The sequence below is a fragment of the Schistocerca cancellata genome, chromosome 5 (genome assembly GCF_023864275.1).
Source record: "Schistocerca cancellata isolate TAMUIC-IGC-003103 chromosome 5, iqSchCanc2.1, whole genome shotgun sequence".
In the NCBI taxonomy this organism is placed as follows: Eukaryota; Metazoa; Arthropoda; class Insecta; order Orthoptera; family Acrididae; genus Schistocerca; species Schistocerca cancellata.
The window spans coordinates 519256512-519282686 of record NC_064630.1 but is presented as its reverse complement, the minus strand read 5'-3'; the positions used below and the strand labels follow the sequence as shown (position 1 = coordinate 519282686).

The following is a 26175-nucleotide window of genomic DNA, read 5'->3' as shown; positions in this document are numbered from 1 at the left end:
TCTATTAGTTGTTTCTCTTTTATTAATTTGTACCTTGACTCTAGATCCATCAAGTATCTCCCTGAGGTTGAAGTCTTCCAGTAATACCAATACCAAAGTAATTGAGTTTGGATCACTACATCATACTCCCCTAAAAACTGTGTCCAATACACAGACAGGTTATGCATTAATAATTACATTTGCATTAAGAATGCACTTCCCTTCAGCAGTGAGTATTAACTTCTTTAAGTTGTAAGAAATGACACCATATAAGGTGAACACTGATTTATTGACAACCACATCAGCCAAGTTTGACCGCAATGCACTAACTCAACTTAGCACTCTTATGCTTTGATAAGTCCAGATGAATTTCAGCATACAGTATTGTCTGTCCATACTCATGTTACATCTTGTGTCAGTGTTCAAGGTCAACAGTTTGAGCATGTAATAAAATGATCATAATCATAAACACAGAAACCATATTCGAGTTATTGGTTTGCTTATATTTGGTACGATAGGGCAGATGTTTCTGGGACATCTTTTCCTAATGGTCAGACAGTGGTTTGTGGTGGTGCTGTTATCTTGGTACATTTAATGATGGTGATGATTTTGTTTATTGTTGTTGTGTAAACCATTGGAACTATTAATTATTATTGCCGACAACATATATTTATGAGAAGTAAATATACTGGTGCATGAGAGAGTTCCAAGAGGCAGAGGTTTCTGGAAGATGTAGGTTAATAGAAATCATAATGCATAGTGAGCTACACTATTATAAATGAAAAATAAACTGTAATAAATATAAGGAGGCCCTAGTACATACACAAAATGGCAGCAAGTATAAAAAGACTGATGATTCTAATGAAAATTGGGAATATATTAGACACGCCAAACCACAGTACTTCCTAACAAAATATAAAACCTTCAGAAATACATACGGGGACTCACTTAAGAAGCTAAATGCTTATTATTATGTCAGTTAGATAAGTGAACCAAGACATGCTAGTAAAACAGAATGGAATTCAATAAATACGGAACATGGGCTGAAGAAATATAGTCACAAGAGAAAGCAGACTATAGATTGTGTGTGAGAGATTAATAAAATAATGTGAAAAGACATGGAGGATATAAACAGATGATTCAGCACCTGCAGTAAACCCACATAAAGTGAATAATCCATTATTCCTGATTAATATCTCACAGTGTGAAACCCTAAAAATTATTTTGAAGCTTAAAATAAAATGAAACACTGAATGGGATAACATAGCATTTCAATGCAGAGATGAATTAATAAAAACATTAACATATGTAATTAGTAACAGACCTGTTAGAAATCACTCAGGCACAATGTGTGTGTAAAAATGGAGCAGTTACTAGCAAATAATCACAGTTAAAATCTTTGACTCAGAGTTTGTCTTCTTATTTGTAACAGTAAGTCATTATGAAATGGATTCTTTCATCTGTAAATATAACCACCCAGACATCTCCTACCATGGCTTTTGATAAGGCCTCTTTACAATTCTAATCAGTAGCAACTTTTTTCCCTTTAAGTGTTGAACAAAATCAATAAAAGGAAAAGTTGTGTGACTACTCTACATTTGTGTAAGGACTTTGATTATGTGAATCATTCAGTACTCTTATTAAAATTAGAAACTTAGGATACAAGAAGAGTAACATTATGTTTTTAATTTCTTCCTTGTATTACAAATTACAATATATGAAACCATATTACAAAAATGCAGAACAGATTGTGACAATGAGCTCTTCATATAAGATCCTCAGCGAATTAGATGGGGCTGCACTGAGAAGTCAGGAATGCAGAACAGTGAAGAATAGCATTGGCTGAACTGCTGAATATCAAATATGTGTGACTCTTATGGTGGGCGTTTTGTTAAATTATAATCCAACTCAAGTGAACATAAATGCCAAATCAGTTTTCATCTGAAACAACTGACAAACATGATTTTGGGGGGGTATTCCTTGGGGATGACAGTCTAGCATGGAAACAGCATATCAGCTACATCTGTAAAAAGATTGCCTGCAATGTAAAATTTGTAAAATTCTCCCAGCCATACATACTCTTGTTTTTGTAAAACAAATTTACCAATAATTAATCTGCTCATTTCTCCAATATGGAATTGAAATTTTTCCAGACCTACAATCTTCTTGGGTAGAATATTCAGGATACGGAAGAGAGCTGTTACAATAATTGCTAACATAAGTAAACATCAGACCTGTAATGACTTCATAAAATATAATTTATTGTTTACTCGTTGTATGTTCTTGTTGTTGTTGTTGTTAGGTCTTTAGTCCCGAGACTGGTTTGATGCAGCTCTCCATGCTACTCTATCCTGTGCAAGCTTCTTCATCTCCCAGTACCTACTGCAATCTACATCCTTCTGAATCTGCTTAGTATATTCATCTCTTGGTCTCCCCCTACGATTTTTACCCTCCACGCTGCCCTCCAATACTAAATTGGTGATCCCTTGATGCCTCAGAACATGTCCTACCAACCGATCCCTTCTTCTCGTCAAGTTGTGCCACAAACTTCTCTTCCCCCCAATCCTATTCAATACTTCCTCATTAGTTATGTGATCTACCCATCTAATCTTCAGCATTCTTCTGTAGCACCACATTTCGAAAGCTTCTATTCTCTTCTTGTCCAAACTATTCACCGTCCATGTTTCACTTCCATACATGGCTACACTCCATACAAATACTTTCAGAAATGACTTCCTGACACTTAAATCTATACTCGATGTTAACAAATTTCTCTTCTTCAGAAACGCTTTCCTTGCCATTGCCAGTCTACATTTCATATCTTCTCTACTTCAACCATCATCAGTTATTTTGCTCCCCAAATAGCAAAACTCCTTTACTACTTTAAGTGTCTCATTTCCTAATCTAATTCCCTCAGCATCACCCAACTTAATTCGACTACATTCCATTATCCTCATTTTGCTTTTGTTGATGTTCATCTTATACCCTCCTTTCAAGACACTGTCCATTCCGTTCAGCTGCTCTTCCAAGTCCTTTGCTGTCTCTGACAGAATTACAATGTGATCGGCGAACCTCAAAGTTTTTATTTCTTCTCCATGGATTTTAATTCTTACTCCTAATTTTTCTTTTGTTTCCTTTACTGCTTGCTCAATATACATTTTGAATAACATCGGGGATAGGCTACAACCCTGTCTTACCCACTTCCCAATCACTCCTTCCCTTTCATGCCCCTCGACTCATAACTGCCATCTGGTTTCTGAACAAATTGTAAATAGCCATTTGCTCCCTGTATTTGACCCCTGTCACCTTCTGAATTTGATAGAGAGTATTCCAGTCAACATTGTCAAAAGCTTTCTCTAAGTCTACAAATGCTAGAATCGTAGGTTTGCCTTTCGTTAATCTTTCTTCTAAGATAAGTCGTAAGGTCAGTATTGCCTCACGTGTTCCAGTATTTCTACGGAATCCAAACTGATCTTCCCCGAGGTCGGCTTCTACTAGTTTTTCCATTCGTCTGTAAAGAATTAGTGTTAGTATTTTGCAGCTGTGGCTTATTAAGCTGATTGTTCGGTAATTCTCACATCTGTCAACACCTGCCTTCTTTGGGATTGGAATTATTATATTCTTCTTGAAGTCTGAGGGTATTTCGCCTGTCTCATACATCTTGCTCACCAGATGGTAGAGTTTTGTCAGGACTGGCTCTCCCAAGGCCGTCAGTAGTTCCAATGGCATGTTGTCTACTCCGGGGGCCTTGTTTCGACTCAGGTCTTTCAGTGCTCTGTCAAACTCTTCACGCAGTATCCTCTTCCATTTCCATAATATTGTCCTCAGGTACATCGCCCTTGTATAGACCCTCTATATACTCCTTCCATCTTTCTGCTTTCCCTTCTTTGCTTAGAACTGGGTTTCCATCTGAGCTCTTGATGTTCATACAAGTGGTTCTCTTATCGCCAAAGGTCTCTCTAATTTTCCTGTAGGCAGTATCTATCTTACCCCTAGTGAGATAAGCCTCTACATCCTTACATTTGTCCTCTAGCCATCTCTGCTTAGCCATTTTGCACTTCCTGTCGATCTCATTTTTGAGACCTTTGTATTCCTTTTTGCCTGCTTCATTTACTGCATTTTTATATTTTCTCCTTTCATCAATTAAATTCATATTTCTTCTGTTACCCAAGGATTTCTACTAGCCCTCGTCGTTTTACCTACTTGATCCTCTGCTGCCTTCATTACTTCATCCCTCAAAGCTACCCATTCTTCTTCTACTGTATTTCTTTCCCCCATTCCTGTCAATTGTTCCCTTATGCTCTCCCTGAAACTCTCTACAACCTCTGGTTCTTTCATTTTATCCAGGTCCCATCTCCTTAAATTCCCACCTTTTTGCAGTTTCTTCAGTTTTAATCTACAGGTCATAACCAATAGATTGTAGTCAGAGTCCACATCTGCCCCTGGAAATGTCTTACAATTTAAAACCTGGTTCCTAAATCTCTGTCTTACCATTATATAATCTATCTGATACCTTTTAGTATCTCCAGGGTTCTTCCATGTATACAACCTTCTATCATGATTCTTAAACCAAATGTTAGCTATGATTAAGTTGTGCTCTGTGCAAAATTCTACCAGGCGGCTTCCTCTTTCATTTCTTAGCCCCAATCCATATCCACCTACTACGTTTCCTTCTCTCCCTTTTCCTACACTCGAATTCCAGTCACCCATGACTATTAAATTTTCGTCTCCCTTCACTATCTGAATAATTTCTTTTATTTCATCATACATTTCTTCAATTTCTTCGTCATCTGCAGAGCTAGTTGGCATATAAACTTGTACTACTGTAGTAGGTGTGGGCTTCGTATCTATCTTGGCCACAATAATGCGTTCACTATGCTGTTTGTAGTAGCTTACCCACATTCCTATTTTCCTATTCATTATTAAAGCTACTCCTGCGTTACCCCTATTTGACTTTGTGTTTATAATCCTGTAGTCACCTGACCAGAAGTCTTGTTCCTCCTGCCACCGAACTTCACTAATTCCCACTATATCTAACTTTAACCTATCCATTTCCCTTTTTAAATTTTCTAACCTACCTGCCCGATTAAGGGATCTGACATTCCATGCTCCGATCCGTAGAACGCCAGTTTTCTTTCTCCTGATAACGACATCCTCTTGAGTAGTCCCCGCCCGGAGATCCGATTGGGGGACAATTTTACCTCCGGAATATTTTACCCAAGAGGATGCCATCATCATTTAATCATACAGTAAAGCTGCATGCCCTCGGGAAAAATTACGGCCGTAGTTTCCCCCCCCCCCCTTGCTTTCAGCCGTTCGCAGTACCAGCACAGCAAGGCCATTTTGGTTATTGTTACAAGGCCAGATCAGTCAATCATCCAGACTGTTGCCCTTGCAACTACTGAAAAGGCTGCTGCCCCTCTTCAGGAACCACACGTTTGTCTGGCCTCTCAACAGGTACCCCTCAGTTGTGGTTGTACCTATGGTATGGCTATCTGTATCGCTGAGGCACGCAAGCCTCCCCACCAACGGCGAGGTCCATGGTTCATGGGGGGGGGGGAGGTGGATGTTCTTAAGACATGTATATTTGTAAAGCAGAGTATAAAACATAACATACCATAACAGCAACAACAACAACAACAACAACAACAACAACAACAAATAGATACAGTCATCTTTACGCTGACTGGAGATGATTATCATGTGACACTGTGAAAACAGAGAACTAATCATTTTCTCCTGGAAGATATTTCTTTAACAGGTTGCAAAGGGCCGGCCGGAGTGGCCATGCAGTTCTAGGTGCTTCAGTTTGGAACCGCGTGACCGCTACGGTCACAAGTTCGAATCCTGCCTCGGGCATGGATGTGTGTGATGTCCTTAGGTTAGTTAGGTTTAAGTAGTTCTAAGTTCTAGGGGACTGATGACGTCAGATGTTAAGTCCCATAGTGCTCAGAGCCAAGCCAGGTTGCAAAGCTACATAAAGCATCTCCTGTAAAACATTTGTTAGTTAAATGGTGTACAAAGTTACAGCTTTCTGAACTGTGTAGTTTTTCATATTATTGTCTATATCCAGTTCCAGTATATTAGCAGCAAACATTTCCTAAAATATGCCGGAACTGTAGTGTCCGATGTGCTGTTTTTCGTATTTTTATCAATGTGAATTTACACAAAAAACATTCCCATGAGTTTATTCCTATTATTAGTAAATAAACATTATTATTCTTTTATTATTTTTATATCATATGCTTTGCACAATATTTGTACTGCTAACTTTTGCTCTATAAATATTTAATGCAATTTCTGTGTAAGAAAGTTAAGATTTAAGTCTGTTCAGATCTCATTTATGCTGTGTCTGAAGTGGCTCGATCTTCACTCTTAATTAGAATGCATATGGCATCAACAAATATTTCATTTTCTTATCACTTCTTTCAGTTCACCATAAGATCATGTATGTAGGTTAAGGACAGGTGTGGACATAATATCAAACTGTCTGCTTTCTGATTTGAAAATAAGGCTTCATCCATCATAGAGAGAGACCATTAATGACTTAATGTTTTGTTTGCCAAGTAGAATTTTATAGTCCATACAGTCCAGTCCTTGGAAAGGTTACAGAATATACCAACTGGGTATTTTTTCCTTATCTGACTCTGTTAAAACTTCATATGTGAGTAAAAGTACACTACCATCGATGAAAAGTACTCAGTTCACTTAACGTATCAAATTTGGATAAAATCTCAAACTTTTGATGATTGGCTCCATTGTCACTGTCAGGGCTAAGTCTGACTATAGGGAGTCTGGCGAGGCTCGTGCTTTTATACCCAGAGAATGGCGTCTGATTGCCTGGATTATGTCACAGAGATGGCACATGGTCAGTGGTGTCTTCTGTGTCTATTACATTTGCAGTGCCAAACGTACATCAAGCAGTAAATTATGGGAAGTTATCATCTGTGCTTTTTCTTTAGCAAGTGCTTACATCAATGTATTGATAAGCACGTAGCTGGAGTCTTTATGGAAGTATGAACATGATAAATAAAGAATACAGAGGAAGACTTCTGTCAGTTTACTGCCTGATGTACGTGTAGCACTGCAAGCAACTCTGGACAGCAAATGTAAATGTAATATACATATGCAGAGGGCACCACTTCATCATGCACCCACTCCATGACATATTCCAGCCAGTGATTCATGACAGAGTTAGACACTGATGATGATTATGGAGCTTGGGATTTTAACCGAATTGGATGCAGAAGGTGAATCAAGAACGTTTTATCCAAGGAGTCTGTTGCAAAAGAATTCATAGCCAAATACAAAGCTTGGAAAAAAAACTGAAGCACCCAGAACAGGTGGAGGAACAAAACAAAACTTCACAGGTTGTTAGGGTGTGTGTTATTATTACAGTGATTACAAAATCGATTAAATTTACAAAGAACGTGCCAAGATGAACCTACTCATCAGTATGCCTTTGCACCCTCTCTGGTCTGGATGCGTGCACTGATTTGGTTGGGAAGGGTGTCATATAGACTTTGGATGCTCTCCTGAGATAAGCTGGCCCATAACTGTTGTAACTGGTCTTGATATTCTGAATACTGGCACTGGGATGGAGTTTGACGTCTGAACTGTTACCAGACATTTTCTATCAAGGGCATATCTCGGGATCTTGCTGGCCATGGGAGTACCTCAACAGTGTGCAGATACGTGTCATGTGGATGAGCACTTGTCCTGTTGAAAAATGGTACCACAGTACTGTCTCATGAGAGGTCCCACGTGATGACACTGGATGTCTGTGACATACCATTGTGCCTTCAGAGTTCAATGACCTGAAGTCATATGTGATGGTTCCCCATACAGAGACACCAGGAGTAACACACTGTGCTGCTCCCAAACACTGGAAGTGTATGACCTTCCCCCAATAGCCACCATATGCACTGATGATAGGCATCAGAGTTGTGCAGAACTGCGATTAATTGCTGAACATAGTGTGACACAGTTTGTTAGCAGTTCATGCTTCCCAGACATCACACCACACCGAACAAAGCACTGAATGTTGTGTTGGTGGTGATCTATTCATAAGGCAGTAATTCCGTGTTCCAGCTGCTGCTAATTTCTGGCCAATGACACAAGATGACACAGAGCGTCAGAGGGAGTCCATTACTGTTCACAGGTAGCAGGTACAGATGTGAAGGGGTTTCATTGTGCTTGGCAAACAATACAGCTGTCCTCCTTTGTGTTGCTCCGATATGGTGAACCAGAATCTTGACAATGAATATGCCTGCCATCACGTTTTCATGCAGTCCAGCATCAAGCCACCACTGCATCCAAATGCCCCACAAATATGGATATCACACGACACAACTCAGCCAAATGGAGACCCACAATGAGGCCTGTTTCAAACTTACGTCAAGCACTGATAGCACTGATAACACTGTCTCACACAAGTACATGGTATCTCTGTGCCCTTCACAGTGACTTGCAACGTATGTCACTGTTGAGACACCTTATACACCTTAACAGGCCTAGTAACAACACTAATGCACTCTAGTTACCCTTTTACCTGTTACAGAGAAGTGCAGGTTAATCACTTACATACCTGCCAATGACATGTGCTTGTCTAAAGTTACATTGGCATCTGACCAAGCGTTTATGGGTGCTTAACTTTTTTTGCCAGGCAAAAGGCTGTGAATAGGTTCTGCCCAGAGCAATAAATTAGTGTTCAAAAGACTAGGAGGAAGGAAATGGATTCATAATTAGAGACATTTGTAGATGGATGTTACTACAGCATATTTAAGTCTGTCATGAATTATACCCTGATTGCAGCAACAGCTAGAGTACTCTCCTAATATTTTGATTTCAAGATTTTAATGCCTGATACAGATATAGCTGTCATATATTTTAAACTAAAATCCATCAGTGGTGTATGCACTGCCTTTAGGAAATCTAATGCACCTGTATTTGGTTATTTATTCCTAAATATGATGTTTGTTTATACCATAGTATGATGTTTGTTGCCTTTGCAAGGATTTAATCAATGGAATTTATGACCAGTGAATTCTGTATGTCATTGCCTTCAAATGTTCTGTAGGCTCTGCACCACTTGCTGTCTGGGAACTCAATTTAGTTTTATTTCAGTTTTCAGTTGATTTGTTTCTTGTTTATCAATGTTCCAGATTGTTTTAACTTTATTCTTGGAGGGTGTATACAGGGTGAACATTAATAAAACTGACAAACTGCAGGGACAGATTCCTGACTGGAAATGGAGGAAAAAAGGTTCTATGAAAATGTGTCCGGAAATTCATCGTTGCCACGGTAGATGGCACTGATGAACAAAAGTTTCTCTGACCACGTGCCATGTGTTCCTTGTTTGTTGCAGGTTGTGTTACTGTCACAACATAATGTAAGCAGCAGAATGGTCCAGTATTCATGTTAGGAACAAGCTGAGATGGTGTTTGTGTACGGCTAAGCAGACGGAAACAAACAGTCAAGAGGCAGAACCCGGTCGTCTGCCACCTCCCTGAACATTTGTGACATGAATACCAGTCCATTCTAGTGCTTACAGTACACTGCATCAATCACACAACCTGCAACACATACAACACGTGGTCAGAAGAACTTTCATTCACCACCGGCATCTATCATGTCAATGATGCATTTCCAGACACATGTTCATAGGACCTTTTTTCCTCCCTTTCTAGTCAGGAACCCGCTCCTGCAGTTTGTTGGTTTTATTAATGTTCATTCTGTGTTTTTGTTGCGGCACAAGTATTTTTATAAACTCAGAATTTTGCAAGATTGATGTAATTAATCTTCAACTCACTAGTTTTCCTATGAATTTGTCAGTGTTTTCTCTTTCTGTAATTCCATGTGTAGTCCACCCCTTGTACCTGCTTGTGTTCTATTTTACTCTTTTTTATTTTAGAGGAAAGCTATTCTCAAACCAATATATCAGTATCATTGAGGTGGCATTAATTTTTTATGCACTCTTCCTGCTTCACATTCTCACTGTTTTTCCCTTAAGTTTTCACTTTCAGCACCACGACTGAGTCACTGGTTGTGATTCTGTTACTCAGTATTACTCATTTATGGACTAAACCTACTGGTTATCTTTTGATGTTGCCAGCATTCCTCTGTTATGATTAGATAAACAGTTTACTATCATTTTTATGTGAAACCTTCGGAGATGGTTGACTCTTAAACAAATTATCAACAGCTGTTGCATTCAGTCCTCCATTTTTCATTGGTGAAGTTACTACTAATCCAAAACTATGGCATCCAATCTAGCTGTTCTTCATCAGTAAAGAAAGTTCTGGTAGAATGTAAATAATTTAGGAGTAAAGCAGACCGCTCATTGAATAGTAGAGGAGTTGTTCAACAATCTAGAGAACATATATGTATGCTTGCAATTGCTCCTACACTCACATACACATACTCACATGAACACACAATGCTGGGGTATTTGTTTGCCTGGGATGAGGGTTTGTGTTGGATGGGATAGGTAGAGGGAGATAGAGGCAGGAAGAGAGAGGATGAGTTGGGGAAGGTTAGCTGGTAGTTCAGAGAGCAGGAGGTGTGTGGGATGGGAAACAAAAACACTGGCACCGGAGCCATTAATTTTGTGTGGCGAACAATACTGTATTTACTCAAATCTAATCCTCACCTGAAAAACGAGACTCGAAATCAAGGGGAAAAAAAATTTCCCGAATCTAAGCCGCACCTGGGAATTTGAGCCATTGCTATGCGTCAGGCGCTCCATCTGTATTTATACGGATACCCTTCCTTTCTCACGTGCTTTGTCTCGTTCGAATCGGTTGCTTATTTTTCTTTGATCTGATAAGGGCCGTTATCTTTGTTATAGGTGTTTACGTCACTCTAAGCTGAAAATGCATTATTGTACGGCACTCTAAGCTGAAAATGCATTATTGTACTGTGTCATGCATTGTTTGTCGCATTCTGATAATGAATGTTTACGACCTGTCGCCGCTCGCGGCATGGCTTGCTTTTGTGCACGCCGCCGTCGCTTACAATAAAAAAAAAGAGAGGAATTGTCTCATTAGCGAAACAATGGCAAGAGACTGCTATTTGTTGTTACTTACACTGCTGCTTTCGTTGATAATGATCAACAAGAACCAAATAATAGACTGCGTACGATAGATGTTCTGAACGAGAGTTTAGCTAAAATTTTTTTCCGTTTGAAAATCTTTGCAGATGCCTCTTTTGTACATTACATTCTGCACAGAAATTAGAGTCATCTTACATTTAAAAACCTAGTCAATTGCCATACTTCATTTCTGATTGTATCACTATTAGGCATACGAATATAAACATGACATGATATGTATATTCTTCTGCATTTTCTGTTGTCTCTCACTAGTTTTGTAGGCTATTAGGCAGACAGGATTTAAATGAGATAGCAGCAAACACGAAAGAATACATGGCAGAATGTTTATATTCATATTATTCTTATGGTGAAGAGAATACTGCATGTGATTCACAATTCATAAAAGTTCCTATTAGCAACCATCTCTTCTCGCTGGTAGGAAAAAATTCAGAACGTAGAGTTGGCCATATTGACAAACATCCCAAACAGTCTTGCCAGTCGGATTTTCGTAGTACATTGAAATGCTGCTACATTCGAAGATGAACAATACGGAATTTCTATTTACTTCGTTGGATAATGTATGAAAATGCAGTGGTCGAAACTCGGGGTGGAGAAAAAAGCTCGTCTTACACCTTTTTTTTTTAAATTTATTTACTGACGCAGAGGTTTTGGCGCCAGTATTTATCTTTCTGCTTGCAAAGCATGCCTGTGTAGCGCTACATATATTCGACGGCAGAAGTTAGTTGTGGCAGCACCTACAAACATTTTTCAGACTTCCGCTTACTTTGCACTCGATTATAAGCCGCAGGCGGTTTTTTGGATTACAAAAACCGGAAAAAAAGTGCGGCTTAGATTCTCATGTTGTGCTTAGCAGCTTGCTCCATCACTGGTTGGTCAAATCTATTCATGGCCACAGCTGGTTGGAGGTCATGCTCATATAAAATGTTGTGGAGAAATTGCAACAGAGCTGGTATATGAGATTGCTTCTTTCACAAGTAGTCCTGCCTCTGATGGGATAGGATAAGACTGTGACAAGACTGGAATAAAATGTGATGGGTGGATGAATTGGGCAGGCCTTCCTTGCACCTAGGTTTTCACAGAGACGTGATCCAAGTGATAAGTAGTTTGAGTAGGAGCGGCATAGGAATGGACCATGATGCCACGTAGGTTGAGTGGGCATCAACATACCACCAAAGCAGAGGTGGGAAGAATCACGGACAAGATGTCCTTCATTTACAGGCATGATGGTAGATAGTTAAGGCACTGGTGAAAGACATTGTTCAGCTGATCCAGTCTGGGGTGATATTAGATGACAAAGGGGGCACTCCTTTGCAGCTGGTTCTTACAGGAGGTGTAAGGATTAGGGGAAATCTGTATTCAGGATAGGTTAGGGGGATAATGCCTATCTATAAAGGCCTTTGCGACACCTTCAGCATAGTGAGAAAGGGACTAATCATCACTGGAGATTTACCAGCCACAGGTAGCCGGTCTAAATGGTATCAAATTGTGGTGGGGAATAGGTGACATCTGTCATAATGTAGGTACTGGTGGTGTTTGATATGGGTAGAGGATTCTGTAATAGTATGATATTAGGTTATCTCTTCCTAGATGTAGCTGTCCAATTATGACAGCTTCTACGCCATATTTTAATAAGGATAATTCAAGTGCTACATTTTAAGTTTTTACTAAATCAATGAAAGAAAAATATTTTTTGATGCAAAACATTTTATTGCTTCTTAGAATATTGACTTTTAAGTTAAATACACTTTTGTATGCATTTAAAAATATTCTCGAAATAATTATCTTTTTCTGCTTCGATGTTAATACTTTATAAGGACAGTTTTGGAATGATTCATGAAATTCTTGAGGTTGTGAAAATCACTGTCCTTGGAACTCTTGTATAAATATACCCTGGTATCGTCTGCTGTTGTGATGTTGTTCATGGATTTTGCATCTCCTTGATTAAATTTTTGGAGTTTTTTTGTATACCATTTACATGAAGCTGCATTTGAACTTTGATTAGATTGTGTAGAATCCATTGGGAACAGATATTTATCAGAGTTAAATGTTTATGCAAAATAAATTGTACTATATTCTTTGATATGCTTCAGATTTCTTCTGTCTGTAGTAAGTCACATGATGAGCCTCTTAAGTAATGCTGTGCACAGCATCATTGTTTTTGGAATAACAATCAAATTTGTTCAACCTTATGTAGTTCCTCACTGATGTAAATAGACCACAGCAAAATTCTGGAAACACTCTTTTCTGAAGGAGATTGAATATCATCAAATGAATGAAAATAATCAGTTTTTGAAAATATACTGTAATTGGATAGATAAAAAGTCTATTCACTAAGTGTCAGTAGGAAAACACACATCTAAAGGTGTTAAAATTTGCAAGCTTTTGGAGCTAGTGGCTCCTTCGTCTGGCAGAAATTTTGAAGAAGGAAGAGGGATGAAAGAAAAGGAGTGGTGAGATTTAGGAAATGTTGAAAATTCAGAAAAATTGCCCAAATCCCAGGACAGGGGAAATTTTCTGGTTGAGATGAGAGGGAAGGACTGATTGTTGGGGACTGCACCTAATGAGATTTGAAAATGTGAGAGCTTAAAGGTGGAACACAGGGCAATACACAAGACAAAGATTACTGCCAAAACACTATGCACGAGTTACTAAGAGCAGAAAGCTAAGTGCATTGTATGTGGTGGAACTGGGAAATTGGGGGGATAGACAGGTCAGAAAGTGAAAGGTATGGAAAACTAAAAGGGACTGAAGAAAAGAATAGTTACTGTGAGGAAATGTTGATGTCTGGGTGAGAATGCAGATAGCACATGTCATGTTGTAGAGCATACTCTGTGACAGAGTATTGTGTGCTGCCAGTAAACACCCTCTGTTTATGTCCATTCACTCTAACTGATAACTTGTTGCTAGTCATGCCAGTGCAAAAGGCCAATAGTCATTACATAACAGCTGGTATATTACATGTGTCATTCCACCGGTGGCTCTCACTTTGATGTTTTGCCAGTTTCAGTGCTGGTATACTGTAGTAGGGGCATAGAGCAAGTCCTACAGCAGGGCAGTGACAGGGGCAGTAGCCATGGGGCAGGGAAATGGATGCAGAAAGAGCTTAGTGTCAGACAAGGATATTGTGGAGATTGGGACAGTGATGAAAAGCTATTCTTTGTATGGTGGGCAAAATGTAGGACAGAATGGGCCTTATTTCAGGCATCATTTTAGGAAGTAGTAGTGTTGTTGAAGGAGCTGGTTAATACATTCAAGACCAGAAAAGTCTTGAGTGACAAGAGATGTACTCCTAAGTCATTTTTTGGATGTTTCAACACTACCACGATTGTATGTGATGGCCAGAGAAATCTGGTTTTGAACTAGTCTGGTGTGGTAATTAATCCAGTGAAGGCTGATGTGAGCATGGTTTTGTATTGCTGGAAAGAGTCTGTGTTGAACAAATATGTTTGTCTTGAGTGCCAAGGCTGTGTGGGAGGGAATGTTCGACAGGGAAAGGATGGCAACTGTGAAAATGTAAGTACCATTGTTTGTTAGTAGGTTTAATGAGGACAGAATTGTGTAGCTGGCTGTCGGTGAGGATGAAATCAACATCGAGAAAAGTGGCCTGGGATTCAGAATAGGACCATGTGAAATTTAATTGGGAGAAGGTATTTGGAGATTCTAGTAATTTTAACAGGTCACCCTCACCATGAGTCCATAGGGCAAAGGTTTTATCACTTAATCTCAACCAAACCAGGGGTTAAAGGCTTATGGATCACAGGAAAGTCTCCTCCAAGTGACCCATGAAAAATTTGGCATAGGAAGGAGATATTCTCGTTCCCATGGTCATGCATCTGATCTGTTTGTATGTTTGCTCCTCAAAGATAAAGTCGTTTTTGGTAGGTATAAAGTTGAGTAAGGTGAGCAGAAAGGATGTCTTAGGTTTGGAATCAGGTGGGTGCTGACCGAGGATATGTTCAGCAGCAGACTGACCATATACATGGAGAATGTTGGTATAGATCCGCAAGCAATATTCTTGTTAGACCCTATGTTCCTTCTGCATCCATTTTCATGCCCTATGGTTCGTACTCCTGTGACCATCACCGGTGCAAGACTTGCCCAATGCACCCTTCTACCGTCACTTATACGAGACCTGTAATGGCAAAACATACACTAATGAAGGGAGAGCTACCTGTGAAATGACTCAAGTAATATACCAACTTTTACATAAGTACTGTTTGGCCTCTTACATCAGCATGCATACCACCTAATTATTAGTTACGAAAATGGATATAGGTAGAGGGTGTTTACTGGCAACACACAATATCCTGTTGCAGAGGATGCTCTACAACATGACATTTGTGAGCTCGGTGCCTTCTTCACCACACATGCCATCTGGATCCTTTCCCCAGGCACCAGTTTCTCAGCATTCTGCTTGTGGGAACTAGCCTCACAACATTTGGTTCTTGCCACCCATTTGGCCTTGATTTGCATTAATTTCTTTGCTCTCAGCATTTCTTCACAGTAACTATTCCTTTCTTCACTCCCTTTAAGTTTTGTATATCTCTCATTTTCTGACCTGTCTATTGCCCCCCACCCTCTCCAAATATCTCTATCATCACATACAATCCACTTATCTTTCTGCTCTTATTTATTTGTGCACAATGTTTTGTTGTTTTGGTAGTAATCTCCGTCTTGTGTATTACTCTGTCTTCCACCTTTTTAGCTCTCAGGTTTTCAAATTTCATCTGCTGCAGTCCCCAACAATCAATCCATTCTTCTCATCCTGTGTAGTAAACCTGGGGTTCTGGGCAACTTTTCTGAATTCTCCCCATTTCCTAAACTTCACCAGTCCTTTTCCTTTAGCTCTCTTCCTTCTCCTTCAACCCCTGTGCCAGAAGAAGGAGCCACTGGCTCTGAAAGCTTGCAAATTTAAATATGTTTATATAATATTTGTTCTCCTGCTGCCATTTGGTGAGTAGATTTTTTATCTATCCAAGAAAATTATTGAATCAATCAACATCAGGGAAAGGATAAATTGTCACTCACTGTAAAGATGACTCGTTGAGTTACCGGCTGGCAAAATGAAAAGGCTATTACACATTATAGCTTTCAGTCAAAGCCTTCTTCAGCAGAGATAATACACACACAAACACACAAGCAAGTACACCTCATGATCGCTACCACTGGCATCTCCGACCTGAATGCGACTGCCATGTAAATAGCAATCTGAAGTGGGGCGAGGAAGGGTAATGTCTGGCGGGGTGCACAGGGACTAGATGACAGCCTGATGACACTTTAAGGCACAGCAACAGGAGGTCAGGTGTGGGGGAAGGGAGGGGAGGGGGAGTTACAAGATGAGCAGGAAAGGGAAAGGATGTGTGGGTGGATTGGTAGAGGGCACCACACAATAAAGACAAGGAAACATGAGAAGGGAGGAGGTGATAGAACAGAGGGAGAATGTGTTGTAAGAATAATTCCCGCCTGCGCAGTTTGGAAAAGCTATTGGTGCAGGGGAGGATCCAGATGGCAGCCTTCTCATTGTGCCTGTCCGCAACACAACAGGTCATATTTATGGTGAGTAGCAACCTATCCTTTTCCCAAGAAAAGAAATTATTTGAACAATTTTTGTTAAATTAGGCATGTATGGAAATTATTAAAAACCATTATTCAGTGATAACCTTCAGGTGATTTTTCTTTAATTTCTCTCTTCTTTCTGTAAAATGGCCTACATTTTTGATGATGACAAATGATGAATTTTAGACAACAGAGATATCACACCAAAAATATCACCATCTAATTGTCATTTGTAAAAACTTAAAATGTACCCCTCATTCATCTGTTGATATTCCACTTGCAATTTCACTTTCTTGTGTTGCTACTAGAAGCTGATTCTTATGAAGGTCCTTATATTTTGATGGAAGATTTTTTATCCATGGGTATTGTCCAAACTGTAGTTATTTACTTTTTCTACTGATTCAACTGTAACTAAGTTAACTCTCTCAGGAGAATTTACTCAGAAATAAAAAAGTCCTGGTGAAAGCACTACTAGTCATTGGGGTTGGACAAAAATGTGGAAAAACTGAGAGAAATGTGTGCTTCAACATAACTGCAGATTGCATTGTTGTATCTGACCACAAATGGTACCTGTGCAATATTCTTTATATGTTCGGATGTCAATCATGGTCAAAACAGCATTCTGTGTAGCCATGAGTGCATCATGTCAGAGCTAAGTGAATTTGAGCAGAGGGAAATTGATTGTCAGTTCTCTTATGGTGGTTGCTTCCTTAACTAAGGGAGGTGAAGTGTTTGGTCTTCCAAGAGGCACAATATAGAAGATTTGTGCCTTATACAGAGAAGGTGGAAAAACATTATCTGCTAAGTGACAATGTGCATGAAAGTGTGTGTTGAGTGACCAGGACAGATGATGATTGAAGAAGATAGTATGAAAAAGTCAAGGCAGTACTTAATGTTGCACTTGTGAGCCTTGTCAGCACCAAAACAACAGGAAGGGAGCTTAATAAGCAGGGAACTACAGGCTGAGCTAGAATTCAAAAACCACTAATCAGTGACGAAAATGGCTGTAACAGGAAAGAAGGGTGCCAAAGCCATAAAACCTGGACTGTGAAGTAATGGAAGAAAGTCATTTAGTTGGATGAGTCTTGTTTTACACTGTTTCCAACTTTTGGCAGAGTTTATGACTGGCATACATCATCCAAAGCCTATGGTGCAGATTGTTGCTGCCAAGAGTAAAACATGGCAGGGATTCAATGGTGGTGGTGGTGGTGGTGGTGGTGATGATGATGATGATGATGATGATGATGTGGGCACCTATGGTATTCCATAGGCCCCATGTTTTAGTTTCCAAGGTCATGTTACTGCCATGGATTATGTAACCATTTTCGCTGATCAAGTCCATCTCATAATACAGTGTTTGCTTCCCTATGGTGATGCTGTCTTCCAAGATGACAGGGCCTCTGTTCGCACAGCTTGCACCATCCAGGACTGTTTCTGAGAATGCGCGGATGATTTGTTGCATCTCTCCTGGTCACCACAGTCACCAGATCTCAATATTATTGAACCTTTGCAGTCTACTTGGAGAGAAGAGTGCGTGCTCAGCATTTACCTCCTTCATCGTTACCCAAACTCTCAACAATTTTTCAGGAAGAATGATATAAGATTCCCTCGAAAACCATACAGGACCTGGGACTGCAAGCCATTGTGAATGCAAATGGCTTTCCTACACCATATTAGGCATGGTAATGTGTTCTGTTTTTGATGTTTCCATATTTTTGTCCAACCCTTGTATGTTTTGTGGCAGAGTTCTTGAGCATGGTCTGAGTTGCAGTATAATAAATTTCCTTGAGATGGAAAGACTTCTGTCCACAAATGAGCTTGGATTAAGAAAGCATAACTCATATGAAACTCAGCTTTCTCTTTGCTCACATGATATCCTAAGGACCATGGATGAAGGGCAAAAAGGCAGTTCCATACTCCTAGACTTTGAAAGTATTTCACATGGTGCCCCATTGTAGACTGTTGACTAAGGTCTGGGCTTATGGGCTAAGTTCCTGGAAATGTGAGTGGCTTGAAGACTTCTTATGTAATAGAACCCAGTATGTTTTCCTTGACGGCGACTGTTAATACGAGATCAGTGTATCATCAGGAGTGCCCCAGAGAAGTGTTGTAGGACCACTCTTATTTTCTGTACACACAAATGATCTGACAGTGTTCTTTAGCCAATATGGCAATTGTGTTTTAAGGCAAATATTTGGATATGTACATTCACATACAAACTCGAGCAATTGTTAAATAACAGAATGGGTCACTATTTGCTATTTCTAGCAATTGTTTTCTTAATTCTAACTACCACTTCTCAAAATATCTACATCAGAATTACAATATTCGGCAGTTTCTTCTTCATACTTAATTTTCTTTAACTTTTTGACTATGTCATTCAGGAAATTCTTCTCTATCTTTGGGTTTCATTGTTTCGGCACAATAATATTGGAAATTGGCTCTGTGTATTTTCATTTTCTTTTGCAGGCCCTATGTATTTTCATTTTCTTTTGCATGGAACAAATGTGGGAAGTAACCTTTCTTCAGTTATTTGAGATGAGATATTTTTGGGAATTTGCTAAGTTTTGCTTGTACAAAATTGATACTATCTATCATTTTTAGACCTAATTTTCTGATCTCCAGTAGCATTAATTTAGTTCCTGGGTAGATATTACAAGGTTTTATTGTATTTTCAGCAAAGTGCTTCCGAACGACTTGTGAATCATAACCTTGAGTCTAGTGTGATACGAATGTATAATTTTTGTTTTCTTCAGATATCAACCACTTACAGAATTTGTCATTAGTTTTAAATTTATAAACAATATCACCATTTAAATTGTGAACAATTTTGAGATTCGGAATATGTATTCCTGTTTCTTGTTGAACTTCGTAATCAAAAAATCATATATTTTTTGGTATATGGACAAGGAAGTTACATCGTTTTTTCTTCTGCACAAGATTCATACACTTTTCGTTTAATTATTCTGTTGCAGTTGAAACACTGGGGCACATAATAATTTTTAAATTCTCTTTTAACATAACAACTGTTTTCGCAAAATTTTGGACAACTTTGACTTTATAGTCTTTTATAGTTTCTTCATTAAAGTCCCTCTCACAAATACCACATTTTTGCAGTTTGCTATTGCATGTGACTTTTATAATTTTTAATTCCTACTTTTCATGTTCTTCCAATCTCAAACAAATCTTTTTACATTCTTCACATTTATATGTTGTATTACAAACTCTTTGCTGATTTTCATCATTATAACAAAATCAACTACAGTTTTCACAATATATTTTATTTTAAACTATTTTGTGTTCAGGTCTTTTGCATAATATACATACTTTTTCTTTTATTTTTCATTCACGTTTTGTTTTGTTGTTATATGACTTATTGCATTTCTCACAGAACTATGATGATCCTAAGAAAGCTGTCATGCTGTTAATTACATCAAAATAGTTGTGAGTTTTATACAGATATATTTTTATTTCTTTCACATCCCCGCAATATACAACCAAATTGAAATTTTTGGGGCACACATTTGTTTGAATATCCAATAATGGCTCAACTTTTTTAATATCATCTAGAGTAAATTCTTTTTTGTTGTATTCGCCTAACTGATAACATAAAATTTCAGTAGTTCTTATTGTAATTTATATTTATCATCTTTCCTAATTTTCATACTTCCTGGAGCACTTAGTTCTCCATCTAAAATAAAATTTGTGTGATATGTTAATGTGACTATTATCGCTATTGGACAACATAGTTGTCATCATTTTTAACCATTGGTTACACTTTTTACTTTTTTTCCTCTACCACATCTTAGAATTGCTAACATTTCAATATGAAATGTATTATCTTCTAGAATGAGGTTTTCACTCTGCAGCGGAGTGTGCGCTGATATGAAACTTCCTGGCAGATTAAAACTGTGTGCCCGACCGAGACTTGAACTCGGGACCTTTGCCTTTCGCGGGCAAGTGCTCTATCATCTGAGCTACTGAAGCACGACTCACGCCCGGTACTCACAGCTTTACTTCTGCCAGTATCTCGTCTCCTACGTTCCAAACTTTACAGAAGCTCTCCTGCGAACCTTGCAGAACTAGCACTCCTGAAAGAAAGGATATTGCGGAGACACGGCTTAGCCACAGCCTAGGGGACGTTTCCAGAATGAGGTTTTCACTCTGTAGTGGAGTGTGCGCTGATATGAAACTTCCTGGCAGATTAAAACTGTGTGCCCGACCGAGACTCGAACTAGGGCGTGAGTCGTGCTTCAGTAGCTCAGATGGTAGCACTTGCCCACGAAAGGCAAAGGTCCCGAGTTCGAATCTCGGTCGGGCACACAGTTTTAATCTGTCAGGAAGTTTTATTATCTTCTATATTGATAGATTCATCAGCACGTTTTGCTCTTGCTCTTGTCTTTTCATATAATCATCAATTAAATGGGAATTCTTGTAACAAATTTGAATTAATTAATTCTGATCTAGTCTTCCGAATAAATCTTGGTGAAACAGAAATTCTTGTAACATTTTTTTTTTCCTTTAGGTCTGAGTTCAGGTACTTCGAAGTTATTAATATTTCTTGTTCAAATAGGTAAATTATTGAAGTAATTAAATTAATTAAATCATCTATTATTAACCTTATAATTAGTTAAATTATTTCTTCTGCAATAATCACGAAGTTGTGCGATTGGAAATTTGCACCACTTGTCATAATTTAAAATAAAAACAAATTGAGAGCATTAGATTTTTTTACTTTTCATGTACTCTAAAATACCTTTTTTTTTTTTACATATGTTAGTGTATTTATCTTTGTGTGATGGGTCTGAATAAAAGCAATGTAGACTTTTAACTTCTTTACAAACAATACTTTTTTGTTGTTGTGTGCAGCACTGAAGCTGCTTCAACTGCTGCTGTGGCATTTTCTTATTTTTCATCTTTCTTCATTGACAATAATATTTTTGAATGATCTTGACTCAGAATTCGCTGTAAGGGATTTTTATACTAATATACAGAAATGTTTTTTCCTGCGAAAACAAGAAATTCTAATTTGATATTCATTCACAAATTGTCTACCTATTTTTCTATATCCATCTTTTGTGTATTTCTGTGGAATAAAATCATCAATTTGCTTCTCAGTATAACAGTATTTACAGAATTTGGATTTGATGCAATCTGAAGACTGCTTCGACAGTTGTGCTTCCTTTTATACAGAAACAAAATTTCATTTGTTGGACAATGAAAGTGAAGATCCATCTGCGTTTTTCATATTTAAATTTTGTACGACACTCGTAACGATTTGTATACGCATCTAATAAACGGAATTCATTACAACAATTTGATTCAGTTAACTCAGATTTAAAAACTTCAATTAATTCCAACCTTAAATAATTTTTGTCAACCTTTATTTTAATATCAAAATGCCCTCTGTCACCTGTAACAAAACAATTAGCAAAATGAATGTTGTATTTAATACTGAACATGTTTAAATTTTCAGTAATGAGTTTCATTTATATGAAAGAATTTTTATAAGACAATTTTAGTTTTATCCATCCAATTGTTGTGCAAAATATTGAATCCTAACCATATAACATACACTTCATCACCTTTCTGCCTCAAAACTTTTTCACAAGATAGATGTCTGTATAATTTGTTTTCTGCAGTTCGAGCTCATAAAAATTTCCTTTCAATTCTTCTCTGTCTAAGCTCTTAACTTATATTGATTGGGTTAGAATGAATAACGTCTTCAGTTTCAAATAGTTCTGTTGACTAATTGATTGTGTATCCTTTCTCAGAGATGCTTTTTAATTTACTAATTTTTACTTTGTGACCTGTTTTATATTTAGCATCAGTACTTACCAAATTCGTTACATGAACAGTTTGCACTAACATTTTTCTTTTTTCATTTTCTTTGCTTACATCTTTTGGCTTCATTTGTATTGTTGAATGTTTCATATTATTATATTCATCAATTACATTTTTAACTAAATCAATCCTTTATAATTGCCATTAAGAGCCTTCTGGATAATTGAAATAAAGGAGTACCACTAAAAAAAAACTGGAAGGCTTTCCTTCAAACAGTGCTGAAGGTTTTACTGTTTTCGAGAATGAATTTATTTTTCCTTATTAAAAAATTTGATTCATTCAATTCATAGTAAGCAGGCACATGATTTGCACACGAAAATTTTTGAATGTAAAAATAAAGCCTCCGAATAAATTTACCGTTAATAAAAAAACTCCAAAAATTCTATTGTGCAGTTGCAGACCTAAGCAAGCTTCGCTTGCACTCCAAACTGAAAATAAAACAGGAAATGGGTAAGTTTCAGCTTCCAATCATGTCATGTTGGAAAAGATAACAGAAAACTTGAAGGACATCTAGCTCAAATGGTCTGCTGCAAACAAATTACTGCATGGCGCGCCGGCTTAAGCAACCTTCGTTTGCACTTAGCGTATCCAGAAAAAATCCTCAGAAAATAGTGTAATGACTTGTTGGGAAAATAGTATATGGACATGCTGTGCGCAGCCCTAGTTGCTTTTTCCATGTTCAGACTGAATATAAATATTTGGTTAACTAGCAAACAAAAATCCAACAAATTTGGTGCACTCTGATGCTAGCCAACAGGTGAAGTGGAAAATAAAAAAAGTTACTGTGCTCGAAGTGCCCATATATTACTGTCACCTATAAAGGGAGATTAGTATGACCCACTCTCGAGTTTGGGAACCCAACCAGGTCTCATCAAAGGAAGACATTGAAGCAGTTCAGTGGCAAGCTGCTAGATTTGTTAATGGTGGGTTCATCAACACACAGGTATTACGGAGATACTTCACGACCTCAAATGGGAATCCCTGGAGGGAAGGCAACATTTTGTAATACACTATTGAGAAAATTTAGAGAGCCGGTATTTGAAGCTGACTGCAGAATGATTCTACTGCTGCCAGTGTACATTTTGCATAAGGTCACAAAGATAAATAAGAGAAATTAGGACTCGTATGGAGGCATATAAGTTGTCGTTGCTAATTGAAATGGCCTGGGAGTCGGGACAGGTTCCATCAGACTGGACAAAAGCAGTAATCACACCAATCTTTAAACATGGAAACAGAAAAGATTGTAACAACTACAGAGGTATCTCTTTAATCAGCGTTGTGGGTAAAATCTTCTCAGGTATTGTTGAAAGGAAAGTGCGAGTATTAGTTGAGGACCAATTGGATGAAAATCAGTGTGGGTTTAGGCCTCTTAGAGGTTGTCAGGACCAGATCTTTAGCTTACGGCAAATAATGGAGAAGTGTTATGAGTGGAACAGGGAATTGTATCTATGCTTTATAGATCTAGAAAAGGCATATGACCGGGTTCCTAGGAGGAAGTTATTGTCTGTTCTACAAGATTATGGAATAGGAGGCAAACTTTTTCAAGCAATTAAAGGTCTTTACATGGATAGTCAGGCAGCAGTTAGAGTTGACGGTAAATTGAGTTCATGGTTCAGAGTAGTTTCAGGGGTAAGACAAGGCTGCAACCTGTCTCCACTGTTGTTCATATTATTTATGGATCATATGTTGAAAACAATAGACTGGCTGGGTGAGATTAAGATATGTGAACACAAAATAAGCAGTCTTGCATGTGCGGATGACTTAGTTGTGATGGCAGATTCGATTGAAAGTTTGCAAAGTAATATTTCATAGCTAGATCAGAAATGTAAGGACTATGGTATGAAGATTAGCATCTCCAAAACGAAAGTAATGTCAGTGGGAAAGAAATATAAATGGATGGAGTGCCAAATAGGAGGAACAAAATTAGAACAGGTGGACGGTTTCAAGTACTTAGGATGCATATTCTCACAGGATGGCAACATAGTGAAAGAACTGGAAGCGAGGTGTAGCAAAGCTAATGCAGTGAGCGCTCAGCTACGATCTACTCTCTTCTGCAAGAAGGAAGTCAGTACCAAGACTAAGTTATCTGTGCATCGTTCAATCTTTCGACCAACTTTTTTGTATGGGAGCGAAAGCTGGGTGGATTCAGGTTACCTTATCAACAAGGTTGAGGTTACGGATATGAAAGTAGCTAGGATGATTGCAGGTACTAGTAGATGGGAACAATGACAGGAGGGTGTCCACAATGAGGAAATCTAAGAAAAACTGGGAATGAACTCTATAGATGTAGCAGTCAGGGCGAACAGGCTTAGATGGTGGGGTCATGTTACACGCATGGGAGAAGCAAGGTTACCCAAGAGACTCATGGATTCAGCAGTAGAGGGTAGGAGGAGTTGGGGCAGACCGAGGAGAAGGTACCTGGATTCGGTTAAGAATGATTTTGAAGTAATAGGTTTAACATCAGAAGAGGCACCAATGTTAGCACTGAATAGGGGATCATGGAGGAACTGTATAAAGGGGGCTATGCTCCAGAGTGAATGCTGAAAGGCATAATCAGTCTTAAATGATGATGATGATGGTTATGATGATGATGCTCCCTCGCTCTGTTTGCAAGTAGAACAGGTAAGGAAATGGCTAGTAGTGGCTCAAGGTACCTTCCACCATACACCATATGGTGGCTAGCAGAGTATGTATGTAGATGTTGTTTTGGTCTGATAGATTTCTTCACATCAGTGTATGAACTCTACCACTCCATTCAAACATTACTCAGTTATGTAAATTCACTCATTACTGTGAAAGAAGCTGCAAAATATGTTCTTGTTTGCAGAATAAGCGACGTGCAAAAATGATTACAGTGTCATACAGGCAGAAAAATAATCCCAAATCTATTTCATCGCGTTGTGGACCACTGTCTTCATATGATGTGAATAACATGGCAAAAGAAGCGTATGAGTTACTTAAAAGCAGTAATACATGTCCGCCAGCTGATGATAAATGGTATGTTTTCTTTATAAGAATTTAATGTTAGACACATCACATTTTGTATTTCTTTTAGGTTTACCCATTGTATAGAATATTCCATTGCCTTTTGGGTATGCATCTAGGACAGCGTCAGTCATAAATAAAACTGAATGTGTGTAAGCAACCACCAAGTATACAAATCCATAGTGCTTATAAATTATGTGGTTAATTATTAAAATGGATAGCATGTTTGGACTGCCAGACCCAGAACAATAATTCCTCTGAGAGCTTGGGCAAATGGAAGCCACCCATTTATTGTCTCAGAGAAATTATTGTTCTGAGTCTCCGCTACCTGGCATTCCAAAACATTCCACCCATTTTTAATAGTTAATCACATAATTTGTAAGCACTATGGATTTGCTGATTTGGTACAGGCTATGTTTTATTCTCAGATGTATAAATTTTTGTCTATGACTGACACTCTTGTTTCTGAGTGTGCTATCTGTGACATACAGGCATTTACTCCACAATATTGAGTCAAGTGGTTTTAATTCAGTCACCTACTCATTTTGAAGATTTCTGAATAGTTATTATCCAAAATATCAAAAGAATGCTTGCCCAAAAGATGATGCACTCTACTACATTCTATATGTTGTAACACTCGTTTAAAAATTATGGTACTGCTGTGTGTGTGTGCAGGGGGGCGGGTGTATTTGTTTTCC

General features: G+C 38.3%; 1 protein-coding gene across 1 annotated transcript in view; it reads left to right on the top strand.

Annotated features, from left to right (window-relative positions):
* LOC126187549 (DNA polymerase eta) overlaps window positions 1-26175 on the top strand; it is a 199462-nt gene that overhangs the window by 114371 nt on the left and 58916 nt on the right. The window contains exon 8 of the mRNA XM_049928700.1: window positions 25320-25489. Within this exon, the coding sequence (XP_049784657.1) occupies window positions 25320-25489 (170 nt within the window). The remainder of the gene's footprint in view (window positions 1-25319; window positions 25490-26175) is intronic.